The following is an 18,097-nucleotide window of genomic DNA, read 5'->3' on the forward strand; positions in this document are numbered from 1 at the left end:
TTTTTGGGAGCTGGGGACCGAACCCAGGGCCTTGCGCTCGCTAGGCAAGCGCTCTACCATTGAGCTAAATCCCCAACCCCTAGACCTTTTTAATATATAGCATTGATTCATAAAAACAAGGGATACTTTAAAATACTTAAACTGTTTGTAGGTTTGTTGTTGCTGTTTGGCTTTGAGTTTTTTGTTTGGGTTTTGAGATCTTCATCTGTAGCCCAGGCAGCTTATAGTTATCTTCCTGCCTAAGCTTTCCTGAGTGCTGAGGCTAAAGGAATGAGCCACCACATCTAATTTATTGTGTTTCTTAATAAAATAATAATAATAATAAAACTACTGTGTGGTGTCTTTGGTTCTAGGTAAAAGACTGTTATCTTAATGGGTAAAATATTATTTCCTCATAGAACTTATGTCCATGGGCTCGTAGTTGTAGAAGATGTTGGTAGAAATTTGATTTTTCATATTAGTTTGTGCCACTCAAGACCTAAACAGATAATGATGCAGTAGTTATACTATCAGTCCTCTTGAGTTATGCATTTAAAATGTTTCTGTGTAATTGAAATATTACTGTTGAATAGGATTGATGACAATTCTATGCCCTTTATAAACACTTTTTGCATATTTTGCAAATGAGGTATTGAACTGGATAAAGATTTCCCAGGGACCCCTTTTGTTGATGTTTCATTTTGTTCGTAATACTGGAGGTTGAACCTACAGCTTCATGTAGACTAGGCTAGTGCTCTACCACTGTGTGACTGCATTCCCAGCCCCAGGTGTTCTTTTAAATTGCATGTCATGGTGCACACTTAACCCCAACGCTTGGGAAGCAGAGGCAGGCTTGAATCTAGTTTGGAGCCAGCTTGTTCATCAAAGTGAATTCCAGGAAAGCCAGGACTCATAGACTCTGTCTTAAAAACAAAACAGGGGCTGGGGATTTAGCTCAGTGGTAGAGCACTTACCTAGGAAGCGCAAGGCCCTGGGTTCGGTCCCTAGCTCCGAAAAAAAGAACCAAAAAAAAAAAAACAAAAAAACAAAACAAATATTGAAGCTATATTCAGTGGTAAAGTGTTTGCTTAGTATTCATAAGGTCTTGGTTTCAATTCCCATGCCCCCAATATCACAAAAGATGTAGTCACACATAGACATAGGTATTATGATCAATTGTGTATTTTATCTTAAAATTTGTTGAGAAGAATCATTATGAATTGTGAGTATTAGTATTTTTACCCTGTCTCAATGTTGGGGTTAGGGAGCTGGCACCAATCAAGTATTTGAAAATGTTCAGCAGACTAAGTTGACTAAGAACCTCTAACTTAGTGAACTGCCTCTGTTGGTTCACTTAACCATTCTGTTGGATACTGGGGCACAGTAGATTGTCTGAAGTTCATTTCCCATTACCAAACACTGTACTACCTGAAATTACATACCTGTGTATAATATACGGTACACTGCCAATAGTCCCAGCTTCTGAAGGTGGCAAAAGTGTAAGTTCAACATCAGTCTCAAATATGTAGTAAGTCTGAAGTCATATCTCCCTCCCAAAAGGGGAAACAGTAATTCAAGACATTTTTGTGGTTGATTTTTTTTTTTTTTAAAACAGGGTTTCTTACAGCCCAAACTGACCTTGAATTCACTGTGTAGTGCTGAGCTATTCCTTCTACTTCCCCAATGATAGCATTAGAGGCTACTGAGGCAGTGCTGGGGATTGAACCCATGAGTTAGTATATGATAATGCAAACTACCACCACCTAAACTACATTCTCAGTTCTATTTGGAAGGTTTTGGGGTTTGTTTGTTTTGTTTAATTAGTATTTTGTGTGATCTGTGGGTACTTGGGTGCTGTGGCATATGTATGTGGCAGTCAGAACTAATTTTACCATACTCCTTCCTTTTGCCATATACTCCAAGGATATACCTCAGGTTATCAGGTTTGTGTGCCAGGCACCCAAGGCCATTTTGCTGGCCCAGGTTTTTATTTTTATCAATTTTTTTTTCTTTTTTTGGAGCTGGGGACCGAACCCAGGGCCTTGCGCTTGCTAGGCAAGCGCTCTACCACTGAGCTAAATCCCCAACCCCTTTATCAACTATTTTGATGTAAGTAAACTCTAGCTATTTAATTGCTAACCCATGAAAACGAGATTTTTGTTGGTATCATGTCTTAGACTTTTTTCTTTATGTATTGTTAACATTAGGGATTGAACCTAGCACTTTACCCATGCTAAACAAGTACTCTACCTCTGAATTAATAGCCCAGCCCACCTTATTTTCCTCTTTGTTTTTAAGACAGGGTCTTTGAACACACTCTGGCAGAGAGAAGGATGTGAACTCTTAAGAGCAGAATCTTCCTCCCTCAGCTACCAGAGTAACTGAGATTTGATTTTTTTTTTTTTTTTTTTTTTTTTTAGGTCCAATCATCATTGGACTTTGAAGATAATCCCAGTAATTTACAAATCTCCACCGCTCCCTTCTTGATGATTTCTTTCTCTTCCTTTTTTCCCCTCCTTCCCTTTATTTTAAGATAGTCTTGTGGTATAGTCCAGACTGGCCTTGAAATCATGCTTTCTTTAGTTGGGACTACTGAAATGACAGGGATGGGGGATTGGCACTCTTTATCTTTGTTTAAAAGAAAAACATAAAATAACAGTACATTTTGGGGCTATATTGCATTTGTATCTAATTGGTAAGTTTTAAAAAGATGTTACTTTATAGAAACAATTTGACCTATTAAAACACATGTCCACTCATGAACTTAGATTACACATTTCCAAGTCTCATCAGTGCATTAGTATGGCTGTATAAAAACAGTAAATTTTATAGATGAAGAAACCAAGGCAGTAGCTTCTATAATTTGCCTGGGGTTTTGAAGTTAATTCAAAACAGGTCCTTCAGTGCAACAGTTGTGGTTGCCCATGTGGGGGTTTTGGGGTTTGGGTTTTTGTTTGTTTGTTGTTTGGGGGGTTTGCAAGAAGTCGAGACTAGAAAATCAGAGTGCCCATGACAAGCATTGTGCTGTGTAATCAAAATACTCCTTATTTTGTATCATTTAAAATAATGCGAAAACAGGCTGGAGAGATCGCTCACTGGTTAAGAGCACTGACTGCTCTTCCAAAGGTCCTGAGTTCAAAATCCCAGCAACCACATGGTGGCTCACAGCCTTCTGTAATGAGATCTGATGCACTCTTCTGGTGTATCTGAAGACAGCTACAGTGTACTTATTTATAATAAATAAGTCTTAAAAGAAATAATAATGTGAAAATATTTTCAAAAAACTTTGTCTTAGAAAAAAGAGGTAAAAGGGCTTGGTGATGGAGTATGCCTTTTCCAGTCCAGCCAAGAACACATAGTGACATCCTGTCTAAAAGAGGAAAAGGAGGTAGGAGGAGAAGAGACAGGGAGTTAAGGTTTCCATTGGGTGTCCAAGATACCCAACTTCGTTGTTAGTCCTTTAGGCTCCGATTTTCAGCCCCCCCCCCTCCAGTTTACAACTTTTACAGCTGTACATTATGTTACAAATTATGTTTTCATTTTTGGTTGCATGTATGGAGACTTATTCTCTTCCTGCCACCATGTTGGTCCTAGAAATTGAATTCAGTTGTAGCAAGCTGGCTTTTTTACACTTACTTCAGCCTAGGTTTTCCTTGACAATTTAATAGCCGAGTTTAAGCATGAGTTTTATGAAAAATGACCAAGCTCAAGTCTTGTAAGAAAATTGTAGTGTGACACCATACAATGTAGGTAGGTCTCTTGGAACATACAGTCTACTGTAAGATCTTAACAGAAGAGCTTCTTCAGTGTTCTTTATAATGGTCATATGTCTATTCTATGTTATTTGTTAATGGTAAAGTTTCTCAGTGTTCTTTATGGTCATATTTTCTTTCATACCTTGCAATCTCATTTTTTGTTTTCTTATTTTCTTAATGCACGCACGCTCCCTGGTGCTGGGGACCACCAGGGTCTTTGTAAGTTATGCAAAAAAACCTACTCCTGAGCTGTGTCCCTAGCTCCAAGGATAGACATTTAACACTCACTTTTCTGTTTGCAGTTTCAGGTTACAATCCCGTAGTGGATGTCATCTTCAAATGTTTGCTCCTGAACTTATTTCTGTAATGTGATTATTACATATGGTTATAAAACCAAAAGAAGCTTTAATGACTGAGGTTTAAAGGGTTCCTGTCTTTTTATAAGTTTTCTCCCTTTGAACACTTCTAGTTTCTATGGGAATCTTGGCTTAATTCCTGTAAGTACCTGTAACTGTTAATCTGATGGATTTGGGAGGTTCATTTAATTTGTTGTTATTTTGGCCTGTAACTCAAAAGGTCCTCACACTTCAGCTTCCCAAGTACTGATATTACATGGGTATGTGCTACCACCCACATCATTTATCTGTGTTATGTTCCCTATCTTTACTGGTCGAAGTAATGTGGTCCCAGCATTCAGGAGCCAGAGGTAGGTAAATATCAAATTTAGGGCCAGACTGGTCATTGTAAGGAGTTATAGGCCAGCCATAGTTAATTAAGATTTTAAAATATGTATGAGTATTTTGTTTGCCTGCATGTGTCTAAGTACATCACCTTGTGCCTGGGGAAGTCAGAAGAAGGCAGCATTGAATACCTTCCAACAACCATTATACGTGGTTGTGAACTGCACATAGGCATTGAAACTAGGGTCTCAACCAGAGTAACAGACACTCTTAAACAGTGATCTGTCACCCCAGCTCCAAAGCCTCATAACTTTTTTTTTTTTGCCACTTATATGTTCCATTAAAATCTCAACTTGTAACAAAAACTATTATCTACAACTAAGGTATTTGTGAACTTTTCCCACATGTTCATATAGCTATAACGCCTTAAAGCAAGTTAATTGTATTTACTTTTTCTGTGAGTTCATATGATAGTACTAAGGCTTGGCTTTTTTTTTTTTTTTCTTTCTTTCTTTCTTTTTTCTTTTTTTCGGTGCTGGGGACCGAACCCAGGGCCTTGCGCTTGCTAGGCAAGCGCTCTACCACTGAGCTAAGTCCCCAACCCCCCCCCCCTTTTTTTTTAACCATAAGGAAGACTTTATTACCAGATCAAAAAAAGAAACAAAGTATTATAAATGTGCTGTTAAGGGCAGCAGATAAATAATTAGGTGACGAGCAGGGATTTAGCTCAGCAGTAGAGCGCTTGCCTAGGAAGCACAAGGCCCTGGGTTCGGTCCCCAGCTCCGAAAAAAAAACTATTATGTACATTGCTGCTTTGAACATTTGATATACAAATATGCTTTTTATTAATACTAGCTTTATGGGACCTACAGAGGTCAGAATAGGGTATCATATTCCCTGGAATTATGAATAATAGTGAGCTGCTATGTAAGTGCTGGGAAGTAAATTGACTCTTCCTTCTGTAAGAGCAATGAATGCTGGACCATCTCTTCTGCCCCAGCTTTGTGTTATTTGAGGCTTTTGGTGTTCACAGGGTTTCATTGTATAGTTGAGATAGGCCTTCAAACTCCTTTCCCCCTTGTCTCATTCTCAGTGCTTGGATTATAGGCACCTTGCTTTGCTTATAGGAACTTTCTGCACACTAAAAATCACTTAGCATTCACCGTAGGAATTTTTTTTTTTTAAGATTTATTTATTTATTATATATAAGTACACTGTAGCTGTCTTCAGATACACCAGAAGAGGGCATCGGATCTCTTTACAGATGGTTGTGAGCCACCATGTGGTTGCTGGGAATTGAACTCATGACCTCTGGAAGAGCAGTCAGGTGCTCTTTACCGCTGAGCCATCTCTCCAGCCCCAGGAATTTTTTTGAGTGTATTCATATGTGCATTTTGGATGCCTCAAAAACATGGGGTCTCAGATTTGTTTGTATAGTTAAATCCACTAGTCTTACAGATTTTAGTTGTTGTTAAGTCTAGTAAAGTAATTTTTAGTTGAATTTGATACCTAACTTGGCAGCCTGGGGATGTAGTTTAGTAGTGTAGAGTGTGTGGTTAACATGTGTGAAGCCGTGAACATTACAAATAAACCATCTGGGGGTAGAGTCACTTTAGTTCCCATAGTTTTTCTGTTCTCTCTGTGTTTTATTGGGCAGTTTTAGGAGAGATTAACTGGTTTTTGTTATTTTGATGCCATCAGTTTGGATAATTTTTCCCCTCCTGGAACCAGTACAGTGGGAACTTGGGTATTTGTAGGCTCAATAGTTGTAGGTTATAGTTCAGCCACTATTTACTTAGCTCCTTCCTATAATTCCTAACATTTAGGAGGCTTAGTTAAGTCTGTGATACAATAGAATGTGATGCTATCTCTAAACAAAACGAGTAAAATAAGTAAGTCAGTAAGTCTGGTCAGATAAATAGAGCATTTGCCTAGCCTTGTTTGAGTGCCTGTGTTTAATCCCCAGCACCAGAAGAGTCAAGTCTAAAGCATCCATGTAAAGAGCTTTGGGAGCACATAAGCAGCAGATCCTCACTAGGGTGATAAAAGATGTTGTAAGCACACAGTGTGGACAATGATCTGGTCTTACTGGGGTTCCTTGAATCCTGTTACTTTCCAGGAAGTTTCACCTTCTTACTCAGTGTTCCATTGTACAACTACTAGCTCATCACAAGTCAAGAACTCATGCGTTAGTTAGATCTAAACCTGTTAGATTTAAAATAATTCTCAGTAACAATTTTATTATAGAGAAATAGTAATTTTAGCGACGTGGGCATTATTGTTCACCGAAGCAGAATTCCTCGGAGCCTTGCTACTAAGTGGTCTGCCAGTTTCATGCTTATAGATGGGATAGTTGCTCTGTTTTAAACTAATGGTTTAGTTCTCTAAAAGGAACCCTAACTTGCTGGTGACTTACTGTTCTTTTGATGTATTTAATATTTTCTTGTATGTACTTGGAATTTTTAACATTATATATGAAGAAGGTTGGCTGCTTTTTAATTTTTTTTTCTTTATTCATGTGAGCATGGGTATGCCTGTGCCATAGTAGCAGAGAACAGCTTTTTTCCTTGGTTGTTGTTTTTGCTGTTAAGTGGTTTTTGTTATAACTTAACTGTTTTGAGACTGGACTTTTTTAAGGTAGTGTAATTAATTGGCAGTTATCTCCATGGTCTAAGAATTGTTTCTAGTTATGCACACTATGTTTGCTTTGTTTTTTGGAGTTTTTAGGGGTAGGGGTGTTAAACGGGGTATTATTCTGTAGCCCAAGCTGACCTAAAACTCCCCCAAGTTTGTAACAATCCTATTCGTGAGTGTTGAAATAGCGGGTGCTATTCCAGCTTAGTTTTGGCTTTTTGAGATAGGATTTCATTCTGTGTCCCAAGAACAATTCCCTGTTTTTTAAGAAACAGGTCACAAGGGGCTGGGGATTTAGCTCAGTGGTAGAGCGCTTACCTAGGAAGCGCAAGGCCCTGGGTTCGGTCCCCAGCTCCGAAAAAAAAAAAGAACCAAAAAAAAAAAAAAAAAAAAAAAAAGAAAGAAAGAAACAGGTCACAAGACTCTCGCTTTCTTGGAGTTTTCTCAAAAACACGAAATGAACCATGTTCTTACAAACGGTTATGTTTATGTTTATCTATGGATCTAAGCCCAGGCTAGGCTCAAATTCATGATTCTTCTGCTTCCAGTGAATAAATGCTGGAATTACAGGCTTGCATCTCCATACTGAATATATAAAGTATTCTTTTATATAGGTAGGTACTGTTTGGTGAAATTAAAATCAGAAATAAAAACAAAGATTCTTGCCACACAGTCTGACCCGAGATCAATCAGTATAGCCCACACAGTGGAAAGAAAGAACCAATTCCTGAAAGTTGTCCTCTGACCTGTACATATATGTGGCACACAGAATGCTTTTAAAGATTTATTAATTTTACTTTATGAGTGTTAGCCTGCATGTGTATGTCTGAGTATACTGGATGCTATAAGATGCCAGATCTCCTGAAACTGGAGCTGCAGATAATTGTAAGCCTCCATGTGAGTGCTAGGAACTGAAACCAGGTCTACTGTAAGAGCAAGAAATAGACTTAACTGCTGAGCCCCACTTTTTGTTTGTTTTACTTTTTTGTTTGGTCTACATAACGAGTTCTGTAGTGATACTCTATCTCAGGATAAGTAAAAATAAATAAAAAAGGTAGGAAAAGGTAAAATTCTTAGGAGGAAGGTGGGTGTTGAAGAACTGATAGCTCAGTGAAGAAAAGTGTATACTGCTTTTGCAAAGAACTAAGTGTTTCTCATAGACCAACACACAAAATAAACATAAAAATGACCCTTGAGCATAATGGTACACCTTTAATTCTGGCACTCCTATGGCAGAAGCAGACAGATCTTTGTCTGAGGGCTACATAGTGAAGTCCCAAAAGAAAAAAAATTATTTTTATTTCTTTAGAATAAGAGTTAGTCTGGTGATTTTAAACTTTGATATTCACAGTGGTCTTCTGAGCTATGCTGTACACAAACAAAAAATAATGAGTTGGTTTTTAGGGTTAGAGAGATGGCGGTTAAAAGCACCAGGCGCTCTTCCAGAGGTCTTGAGTTAAATTCCCAGCAACCACAGGGTAGTTTACAGTCTATAATCAGTTCTGATGTCCTTTTCTGGCATGTGGGTGTACATATAGTTAGAGCACTCATACATTAAATAAATAAATAAATGAATAAATAAATAAATAAGTAATGTTTTTAAAAAGAACATAAGAACTCAGAGACTAACAGTATATACAAGTGGGATTTGGTGGGGGCGGGAGAGATGCCTTATGTAGACCAGGGTGGCCTTGAACTTGATATTGCTAATGTCTTTGAACTACTAGTTCTTTGGCCCTCTATCTCTTGGACTAGAAGTACCAGTATGCACTACTGTACTCAATTTATATGACACTGGGGTTCTAACCTAATTTTGTTTATGCTAGGCAAGCTATATTGTCAGCTCCTCCCACTTACTTTCAATAATCTCTAGATTGTTTCTAATACCTGAAATGTGAAGTTGGTAGGCTGGGATGTGGTTTTATTGGTAGAGCAGTTGCCTAGCATGCATGAAGCCCTGTGTTCAATTCCCAGCACCACATAAACTGGTTATGATGTAGCATCAATAGGGAGGTAGAGACAAAAGAATCTAAAGTTCAGTGTCATCTTTGGTTATGCACTGAATTTCAGGCTAGCCTGGCTCTTGTGTCTTTTTTTTTTTTTTTTTCAAGCTGAGAAAAAGGATAAACTTACAGATATTTTCTTTTTCAGCTGCCTTTCTAACCCAAACTGTGTGTCTTGATGACACAACAGTAAAATTTGAAATATGGGATACAGCTGGCCAAGAACGGTATCATAGCCTAGCACCAATGTACTACCGAGGAGCACAAGCCGCCATAGTTGTGTATGATATTACAAATGAGGTGGGTATAAAATCTTACTACCCTAAAGCCGGTTGGAATAGTCATTTTTAGTACTTATAATTTGTTAAAGATTCTTGGGAAGTCATAGCATTTCTGCCAAAGCTTTTATGAGTGGAATATATGATGAAAGTGCCTTAAATGATATAGTACTGAAAAATTTTCTTCCCACGGGGTCATGCTAGAGCAGTGGTTTTTTCAACCTGTGGGTTGCAACCGCTTTGGGGATCTAACCTCCCTTTCACGGAGGTCGCCTAAGATCATCCTGCATATCAGATTTTTACAGCACAATTTATAACAGTAACAAAATTACAGTTATGAAGTAGCAGCAAAGTAATTTTATGGTTGGGGTCACCACAATGTGAGGAACATTAGGAACGTTGAAAAACACTGCACTAGAGTCTTAAGCCTTCTCTCATAGAGAATACTTTCTAACTCTTGTTCTGAGCTTATGCCAAATTATTTTTTCCAACTCTTAACAGGAGTCCTTTTCGAGAGCAAAAAACTGGGTTAAAGAACTTCAAAGGCAAGCAAGTCCTAATATTGTGATAGCTTTGTCAGGAAACAAGGCTGACTTAGCAAATAAAAGAGCTGTTGACTTCCAGGTATGTGGAATTTTACTTTTAGCTTAAAATCATATGTTTTACAAAAGTAGTTTTAAACCTTAAAAATACAGACTTTGAAAAAACATGCAAAGGGGCTGGAAAGATGGCTCAGTGGTTAAGAGTACTGATTGTTCTTCCAGAGGTCCTGAGTTCAATTCCCAGCAACCACGTGGTGCCTCACAGCCATCTGTAATGGGATCCGATGCCCTCTTCTGGTGTGTCTGAAGATATTGACAATGTTACCTAAAACAAAAAGAAAGGAAGGAAAAAAGAAAGAACATAAAAAACAGTAATATATAGGTTTTTTTTTTTTCCTGATGCAGTCAGGGATATAGCTCAGATGATGGATGGATGGATGGATGGATGGATGGATGGATGGATGGATGGATGATAGCACTTGCCCCTGTATGGGTGTCTTGGATTCTATTCTGAGCCACTGAGCCACTGCCTAAACCAGGCATGCAGGTAGCACACATAATACCAGGGGAAATAGATGGAAGACGATGGGGTAGGGAGTGAGTAAGGACAGACAGTCTTGGCTGCATAAGACCCTGTCTCGTCCCAAAAAGAATCGCATGAAAGATTACAGAAATCCTGCTCTGTACTTTTCATCCTTCCACTCCCAAATATATAACTGAGAAAAAAAGTAATGTTCTTCCTACCTTCTGTACATATACTCTCTATATATTGCTACACACACACTCAAGTGTGTGTGCGTGCAGGTTTACAAAGCTGTCCTTAAAAGGCAATTAAAAAGTAGAGACTTGGCTACTCTTCATTTGAGACCCAGCAGTGTTACTCAGCACGAAGAAATGCTGAGTTCTGTGCCTTGAACCCAGGTGCTGGAGGGAGAGAAATGCAAATTGTCCTCTGACCTCCCCGTGCATACTGACTGGCACATACCTACCCCAAACATACATGCATGCATGCATACATAGATATATACATACATACATAGCATACATACAAATATGTACTATGTATATACGTAAAAATAATAATGCTTGGGTCAAGCGTGGCAGTGCACCCCTGTAATCCCATTACTTGGGAGACAGAGGTAGGAGTATTGCCACACGTTTTAGGCTAGCCTGATCTTAAAAGACCTCGTTTGTATATATTTAAGATAATTGAGAATGTTTTCCAGTACAAACATAGTAAATGCTATTTATATTTGCAAAATTATTTATATTTATTAGAACTATTTCTCTTGTTCAGAAATCTCTGGCTATGGCCTAATATGTAGATGGGACTCTTTCTTCGTGACATTGTTAGAATGTAGATAGAGGGAGATCATGGTGTATTAAGCAAAGCACTTTGCACTTGTAACTTTAATTCTTAAGATGGCCACGTGAAGTCTGTTATCTGCTATGCAAGACTATTACACTCTCCAGCAAAACATCTTAGAGGGCTTCAGTTTTGTTCAGAAGTGGCCCTGTGCTATAACAGCTCAAAGGGATCTCAGTTTTTCTGAGGGGATCAAAGACAACAATAGAGGTAAACTGGAAAGCATGACAGAAATGTAGGTTAGTTTGTAATTTTGAAGGAAATAGTTCATAATGTAATTTGAATTTTAATGCTGTATGTCATTGAACGTGAGGATGTGATTCAGTAGTACCTGTGCTAAGACGTTGGTTTTCCATATTTATTACAGATTTTGTCTTTACCTTTAAAAGTAGAAGTTGCCATTGTGATTGAAGAGAATTTAGAGTAAAATGATACATTGTCCTCCAATTATTATTGTGACTAGGTTTAATCTTAGATCTGTTGAGTAGGGGTAGAATATATAAAACATTAAGGTAAAAAAATATTCATGGTGGATTATCCTACCCATTGTGTCTTCCGTTGCTGCAGCACATTCTTTCATTGTTAGTAATAGAAATCAAATAAGGAGACCCATAAAGTAAACTGTACACGGTGCGTGCTTAAGGGTTTTTTGTTTTTTTGTTTTTTTTTTAAACAGGAAGCACAGTCCTATGCAGATGACAACAGCTTATTATTTATGGAGACATCAGCTAAGACATCAATGAATGTAAATGAAATATTTATGGCAATAGGTAAGATTAATATTTAATGAAAAGTAAAATATACTGAATGTTCCTCACCCTTCTTTTTTTTTCTTTTTTTTTTTTTTTTTTTTCGGAGCTGGGGACTGAACCCAGGGCCTTGCACTTGCTAGGCAAGTGCTCTACCACTGAGCTAAATCCCCAACCCCCCCTCACCCTTCTTAAAACATTTTTTTAGCTGATTACACAATTTTTCTAGATCCTTTTCAATAAGCAATATTTTCTTAGGAATACCGTAAAGGCTGGTTGGGAAGCAGGATGTTGTGGCCTTTCTTTTTTTTTTTTTTTCTTTAAGATTTATTTATTTGTTTGTTTGTTTGTTTACTTATTTATTTATTATCTGTAAGTACACTGTAGCTGTCTTCAGACACACCTGAAGAGGGCATCAGATCTCATTACAGATGGTTATGAGCCACCATGTGGTTGCTGGGATTTGAACTCAAGACCTTCGGTAGAGCAATCAGTGCTCCTAACCACTGAGCCATCTCTCCAGCCCTGTTGTGGCCTTTCTAAGCAAAAGACCCTTCCTCAGAATGGGGGAAGGTTAAAAAAAGATTGATTGGAAGTTAGGAGGTCCCACCCTGTTTTTTTAATTCTTTCTTCCTTCTGCTCCTCATCCTTCTCCTTTTCTTCCTTTCTCTTTTCTCCTCCTTTCTTCTCTTTCCTTCTTCCTCCTCCTTTCTTTTCCCTTCTTTCTTCCTCTTTCTCCTCCTTTAACTTTTTTTTCCCTTCCAAGAGTGTGAATTAGACCCGGCCTCCTACTTGCTAAGCAACCTATGCCTACCATGGAGGCAGTGGCCCCATTAATGTCAGTTTTATATTCATTTATGAATTCAGTGAGTGTTGGATTATATAAAGAGGTGAATTAAAAGTTGATCTTGGGGCTGGGGATTTAGCTCAGTGGTAGAGCGCATACCTAGGAAGCGCAAGGCCCTGGGTTCAGTCCCTAGCTCCGAAAAAAAGAACCAAAAAAAAAAAAAAAAGTTGATCTTATAGATAAGAGGTAGATTTTTTCCAAAGATGAATTGACTGAAAAGTCGTGCCTCTTGTTTGTATGGAATGTATTCCAAGAAACTGTGAATGCCTGAAACAGTGGATAGTGTTAAGCCTTCTAATTTGATGCCTTTTCTGTTCTGTATACATCTTACACATTCGCCATAATTCACACAGAGATGGAAAATCAAAACTAGCACAGAGTTCCCTCTCCCTTTTCCATAAAGATTATTTTCCATCTGCGAAAAGGATCAGACCCCTGACCTTAAAAATGGTAGGCAAGTGTGTTGTTCGGTGTTGAAGATTGTTTTCCTGAGTTTTTTTGTTGAAGCTGAGTTTAAGTTTGGGCTTGGTATATATCAAGGCTGGATTAGAACATGGGATTGTTTGGCCTCAGATTTCAGAGTGCTGGGTATATAGGGATACCACCAGATCTGTCTTTTTTAAAGTTGCTTTGAGATAAGTGTCTCCCATACCTGAGGAAGACACTGTATTGGTGCTTGTCTTAGTTAGGGTTTTACTGCTATGAACAGACACCATGACCAAGGCAACTCTTATAAGGACAACATTTAAATAGGGCTGGCTTAAGGTTCAGAGGTTCAGTCCATTATCATCAAGGCAGGAACATGGCATCCAGGTAGGCATGGTGCAGGATGAGCTAAGAGTTGTCTATCTTCATCTGAACTGCTAACAGAATGCTGGCTTCCAGGCAGCTAAGATGAGGGTCTTAAAGCCCACCCTAATAATGAGACACCTACTCCAGGCAGCTAAGATGAGGGTCTTAAAGCCCACCCTAATAATGAGACACCTACTCCAACAGGGCCAGATCTAATAATGCCACTCCCTGGCCCCAATATGCTTTTCCAAACATATGAATCTATCGAGGCCATGCCTAAACATAGCATAATGCAAAATACATTTAGTCCAACTTCAAAAGTCCCATAGTCTATAGCAGTCTCAACAATGTTAAAAATTCAAAGTCTCTTCTGAGATTCATCTAGTCACTTGCAAGACAGGAAATCAGCTGGGCAAACTCCAAATTCTTCATCTCCATGTCTGATTTCAAGGCAGTCTTCAGATTTCCGAGTTCTTTTTCATCTTTGTTGACTGCAATGAACTTCTTTCTCCTGGACTGATTCTACTCTGTTAGCGTCCTTCCTCAGCAGATAGCCCATGACTCTGGCATCTCGAACATCTTGGGGTCTCCGTGGCAACTTCAATGTTACAACTTCTTGTTTCAATGTCTGGGATCCTCACATGATCTTCTGGGCTCCTCCAAAGGGTCGGTGTCACTTCTCAAGCTCTGCCTTCTGTAGCACTCTAAGCTCGGGCTGATCCCCTCCACTGCTGCTGCTGTTCTTGGTGCTCATCCCATGGCACTGGCATCTCCAATAGACAGGGAACTTCCGCTGTTACTAGGCTTCACCAATAGCCTCTCATAGGCTGTCTTCATGGTGCCAGGCCTCAACTCCTTTGCATGACCCCTTCAGTCCTGGGCCATCAACTGCACGTGAGGCTGCACCTTCACCAATGACCTTCTATGGCCTCTCACAGTGCCAAGCCTCAGTTGTTCTTCATGACCCCTCCATGCCGTCAAAACCAGTACCACCTGGGTGACTCTTACACATTACCAAGTACAACTGCAGCACAAGATACAACCTGGAACACAGCTTCTTTGTGCTCTCAGAAAACACCTCCCTGATTTCACCTTAGTGATGCTGGTCTCTTCTTAATCGCCCCTAAATTTTTGTCTCCAGCTAAGCAGCATCAATAGTCCCAGTAATGCTTTCTATTCTGGACTCTAAAGATTTATTTATTTATTTATTATATATAAGTACACACTGTAGCTGTCTTCAGATACACCAGAAGAGGGCATCAGATCTCTTTGCAGATGGTCGTGAGCCACCATGTGGTTGCTGGGAATTGAACTCATAACCTCTGGAAGAGCAGTCGAGTGCTCTTAACCGCTGAGCCATCTCTCCAGCCCCTATTCTGGACTCTAAAGCCAAAGCCATATGGCCAAAGCGGCTGAGTCCTGCTGCTTGCTGGGTCTGGAACATTCTATTAAATTATCACCAGGTTTCTATTCTCCAACTTCTTCACTGCCTAAGCTTGGCTGTCCTGGAACTTTCTCTGTAGACAGACTTTGAACTCAAGAGATCTGCATGCCTGGGATTAAAAAAGTGGTCCACCAAGCCTGGGTTTAAGTATTTCTTCTAGGCTGCCCTTGAACTCAGAGATCTGCTTGTCTTTGCCTCCCAGGATTAAAGGCTCGTACTAACATGCCTGAACCTAAATTTAGCTGGGTGGGATCTTGCCCCAAGGTCACTATTCTCTTAATTCAATTTAATATCCTTGAACACAGGATTCAGCTCCATTTCACTTCGTGGTGCCCCATATGTCTTATATTTTCCCTTTTTAAGCTTGCTATGCTTGTTTAAAATGCTCTTCATGAGACTTAACCAGAGTACAAAGACTCTGCTGGGCTTTTTTGAGACTTCCTTCATTAATGCATTAATCTGAGTCTCTTCACCTCAGCTTCAGACTCTTCAGACAGATGCAAAAAGTAGCCACATTCTTCACCAAAAGACCACAAAAATAGTGTGTAGGCCACATAATGAAATTCTCCACTGAACTTTCTTGGGCCAGGACCTCACAATTACTTTCAGTAACAAAGTCTTCCATATTCCTATCCTACTAGGATAGGCCATTAAGTTCCATTTAATGTATTCACTGCTTTCCAAAGTCCACATTCTTCCAAACAAAAGCATGGTCAGGCCTATCACAACAATACCCCACTCCTGGTGCCACCTTCCGTCTTCGGGTTTTATTGCTGTAAACAGACACCACGAGGAAGGCAACTCTTCTAAGGACAACATTCTAGGTTCAGAGGTGGGAACACGGCAGCATCCAGGCAGGCATGGGTGGTGAGGGCGCAAATTCAGAACTTATGGTTGAACAATAAAGATTTCACTAACCAAACCTGTTTTATTATTTTTTTAGACAGGGTCTCACATATAGCCAAGGCTGGCCTGGAACTCGAGATCCTCCTGCCTCAGTTTCCCAATTACTAGAATTATAGGATGGAGCCACCGTTCTAAGCTGGGCTACACTTTATACTTAAGTTTAAAACTTGTGGGCTGCAGAAGTAGCTCTGTGGTACAGTGTGTATTATAGTCCTGAGGCCTGGATTCCATTCCCAGCTCCTAGATTTTGTTTCAAAATTAAGCTTTCTATAAAGAAATACCAAGCTAACCTGTACTTGACAGGCAAAGGCAGGTAGATCCCCAAGTGAGGCCAGCCTGGTCTACAGAGTGAATTCCTGGACAGCTAGGGTTACACACAGAAAAACAAATGCATGTGTTTGGGATTGGAGTCTTTCTTTGAAATTAGCATATTAAATATCATAGTAAATATGGTACAGTCCAGTTAAAAGAGAGTCCTTACTGTGTTCACTTCCACCTCCTCATCCGAGTCAGATGTGATTGTAGTCTTAGAAAGTCCTTAGAGGAGTAGGCTGGAGGAAGACATTTATACTCATTCCAAAACCAACTTGGTGCTTATTATCATACGGTATACAGTGCTAGTTTATTCTGTGTCCCTAGTTGTAGAGTTGGGGGTCCCGTGTCCAGGCTCCGCAGCTTGGGGAGGCAGAATGTGGGGAGTTTGTACTTGTCCCATGCCACAGGGACACGTGCTGTGTAGGGGAGCGCCAAAGCACCACTTGTGATGGGAAAGCGCAGTCTGAGGTGCTGAACAGCTGGGCCTGTGAAGAAGAGGCTGGAGCCCATGAGCTAGGTTTAACCGGGGAGGGGGTGTGTGTGTGTGTGTCCAGGAGCTCTGGCAGGTCTCATGGGGAGAGTCCTAGTCTTGATTGCAGCCTTGGGCCTTATGGCAGTTGTGGCTGGAGGTAAAGAGACCTTCTATGGGATATTAGACAGAGGTTCTATAGGCAAAGGCTTTCTCCGTGGCTTCCCACAGCGGATCCAGATGAAGAGAGACATTTCCAAATCATTTATTGCCATAGTGGAAAGTGGATGTGTAAAACCATGCCCCACTTCTCAGGGTGAGCCTGAGATTAAATACCTTTTACAGGGAAGAATGTCTTGGAAGGGAAGCCTATTGGCTCCCTATGTACCTATGTCTTGAGCCTATGTAGCCACAGGTCACATCCTTTTCCTCATCTGCATGTGGAGAAAATTGGGATGTTACCCTTACATGACTGATGGCCACAAATCTATGGATGGTGGCAGCTAGTGATGGGCCGGTGCCCAAGAGCAGGCCAAGTTCCAACCATCCCTTTAGGGTCTCGGGCTTTTAGCCTTAGCTCAACCAAGGATCAGGCTCCTTTCACAGTCCACTTCTCCATACCTAGTAGTACCATTGTTAGTCTATTTACTGGGTACTATTGTAAATACACCTGACTGAACACTTAATTGATATTGTACTTTATGGAATCTTTAGAGCAGTTTCTAGAGTGGCTCAGTGGAGCTCAGTGGAGGCTCTCTTCCCAAACATAAGTGATCACTGGACCTGCTTCCTGTAGCTCATAAGATTCTAAAGATAATATTGATGAGGGAGAAGTAAGGAAAATAAAGGGTTAAAAATTTCAGATTAAGGGGTATATGACTTAGTGATAGTTAACTTGGATAACATGTGTATGTAGGCCCCAGATTTCCTAAAAAACAAATCAAGGTCCAGGATTCAGGTGGGCATTGGACATAAAGCATTACTAATTATTGGTATTTATAGATCAAATCAGGGTTTGTCATAGCCAAAGAGGGAAGAAGAAGTTACCGGTCATGTAATTGTTTGATTAGGTTACGAAGTGAAGGACAAGTTTGGTTGGGTTGATGATTCTGTCAGTTGAATTTGTTCACATCCTGACTTGTTCTTAGAATTGTGATGAGAGCCCAGAGAATGTTGCTATAATATAAGCTTCTTTATAAATTTTGTACCTCTCCATGGTCTATGGACTTTATGTCTGTCTTGCTTGACTTTCTTTTTCAAAATGGAGTCTTGGTATGCTACTCAAGCTAGTCTTAATCTCCTGGGCTCAAATGCTTGTTCCAACTCATTCTCCATAGT

The 18,097-nt window shown here is 39.8% G+C and overlaps 1 protein-coding gene across 5 annotated transcripts in view; it reads left to right on the forward strand.

The window, feature by feature from the left end:
* Rab5a (RAB5A, member RAS oncogene family) overlaps window positions 1–18,097 on the forward strand; it is a 29,400-nt gene that overhangs the window by 9,398 nt on the left and 1,905 nt on the right. For 3 of the 5 annotated variants that reach the window (XM_039084178.2, NM_022692.2, XM_063267691.1), the window contains 3 exons: window positions 9,200–9,351; window positions 9,831–9,953; window positions 11,914–12,007. In XM_039084178.2, the coding sequence (XP_038940106.1) occupies window positions 9,200–9,351; window positions 9,831–9,953; window positions 11,914–12,007 (369 nt within the window). Of the gene's footprint in view, window positions 1–4,112; window positions 4,232–9,199; window positions 9,352–9,830; window positions 9,954–11,913; window positions 12,008–18,097 lie in introns of those variants that run through there. The other 2 variants (XM_063267692.1, XM_039084181.2) reach the window with 2 other exon arrangements.

This window comes from Rattus norvegicus, chromosome 9, assembly GCF_036323735.1.
Source record: "Rattus norvegicus strain BN/NHsdMcwi chromosome 9, GRCr8, whole genome shotgun sequence".
Classification (NCBI taxonomy): Eukaryota; Metazoa; Chordata; class Mammalia; order Rodentia; family Muridae; genus Rattus; species Rattus norvegicus.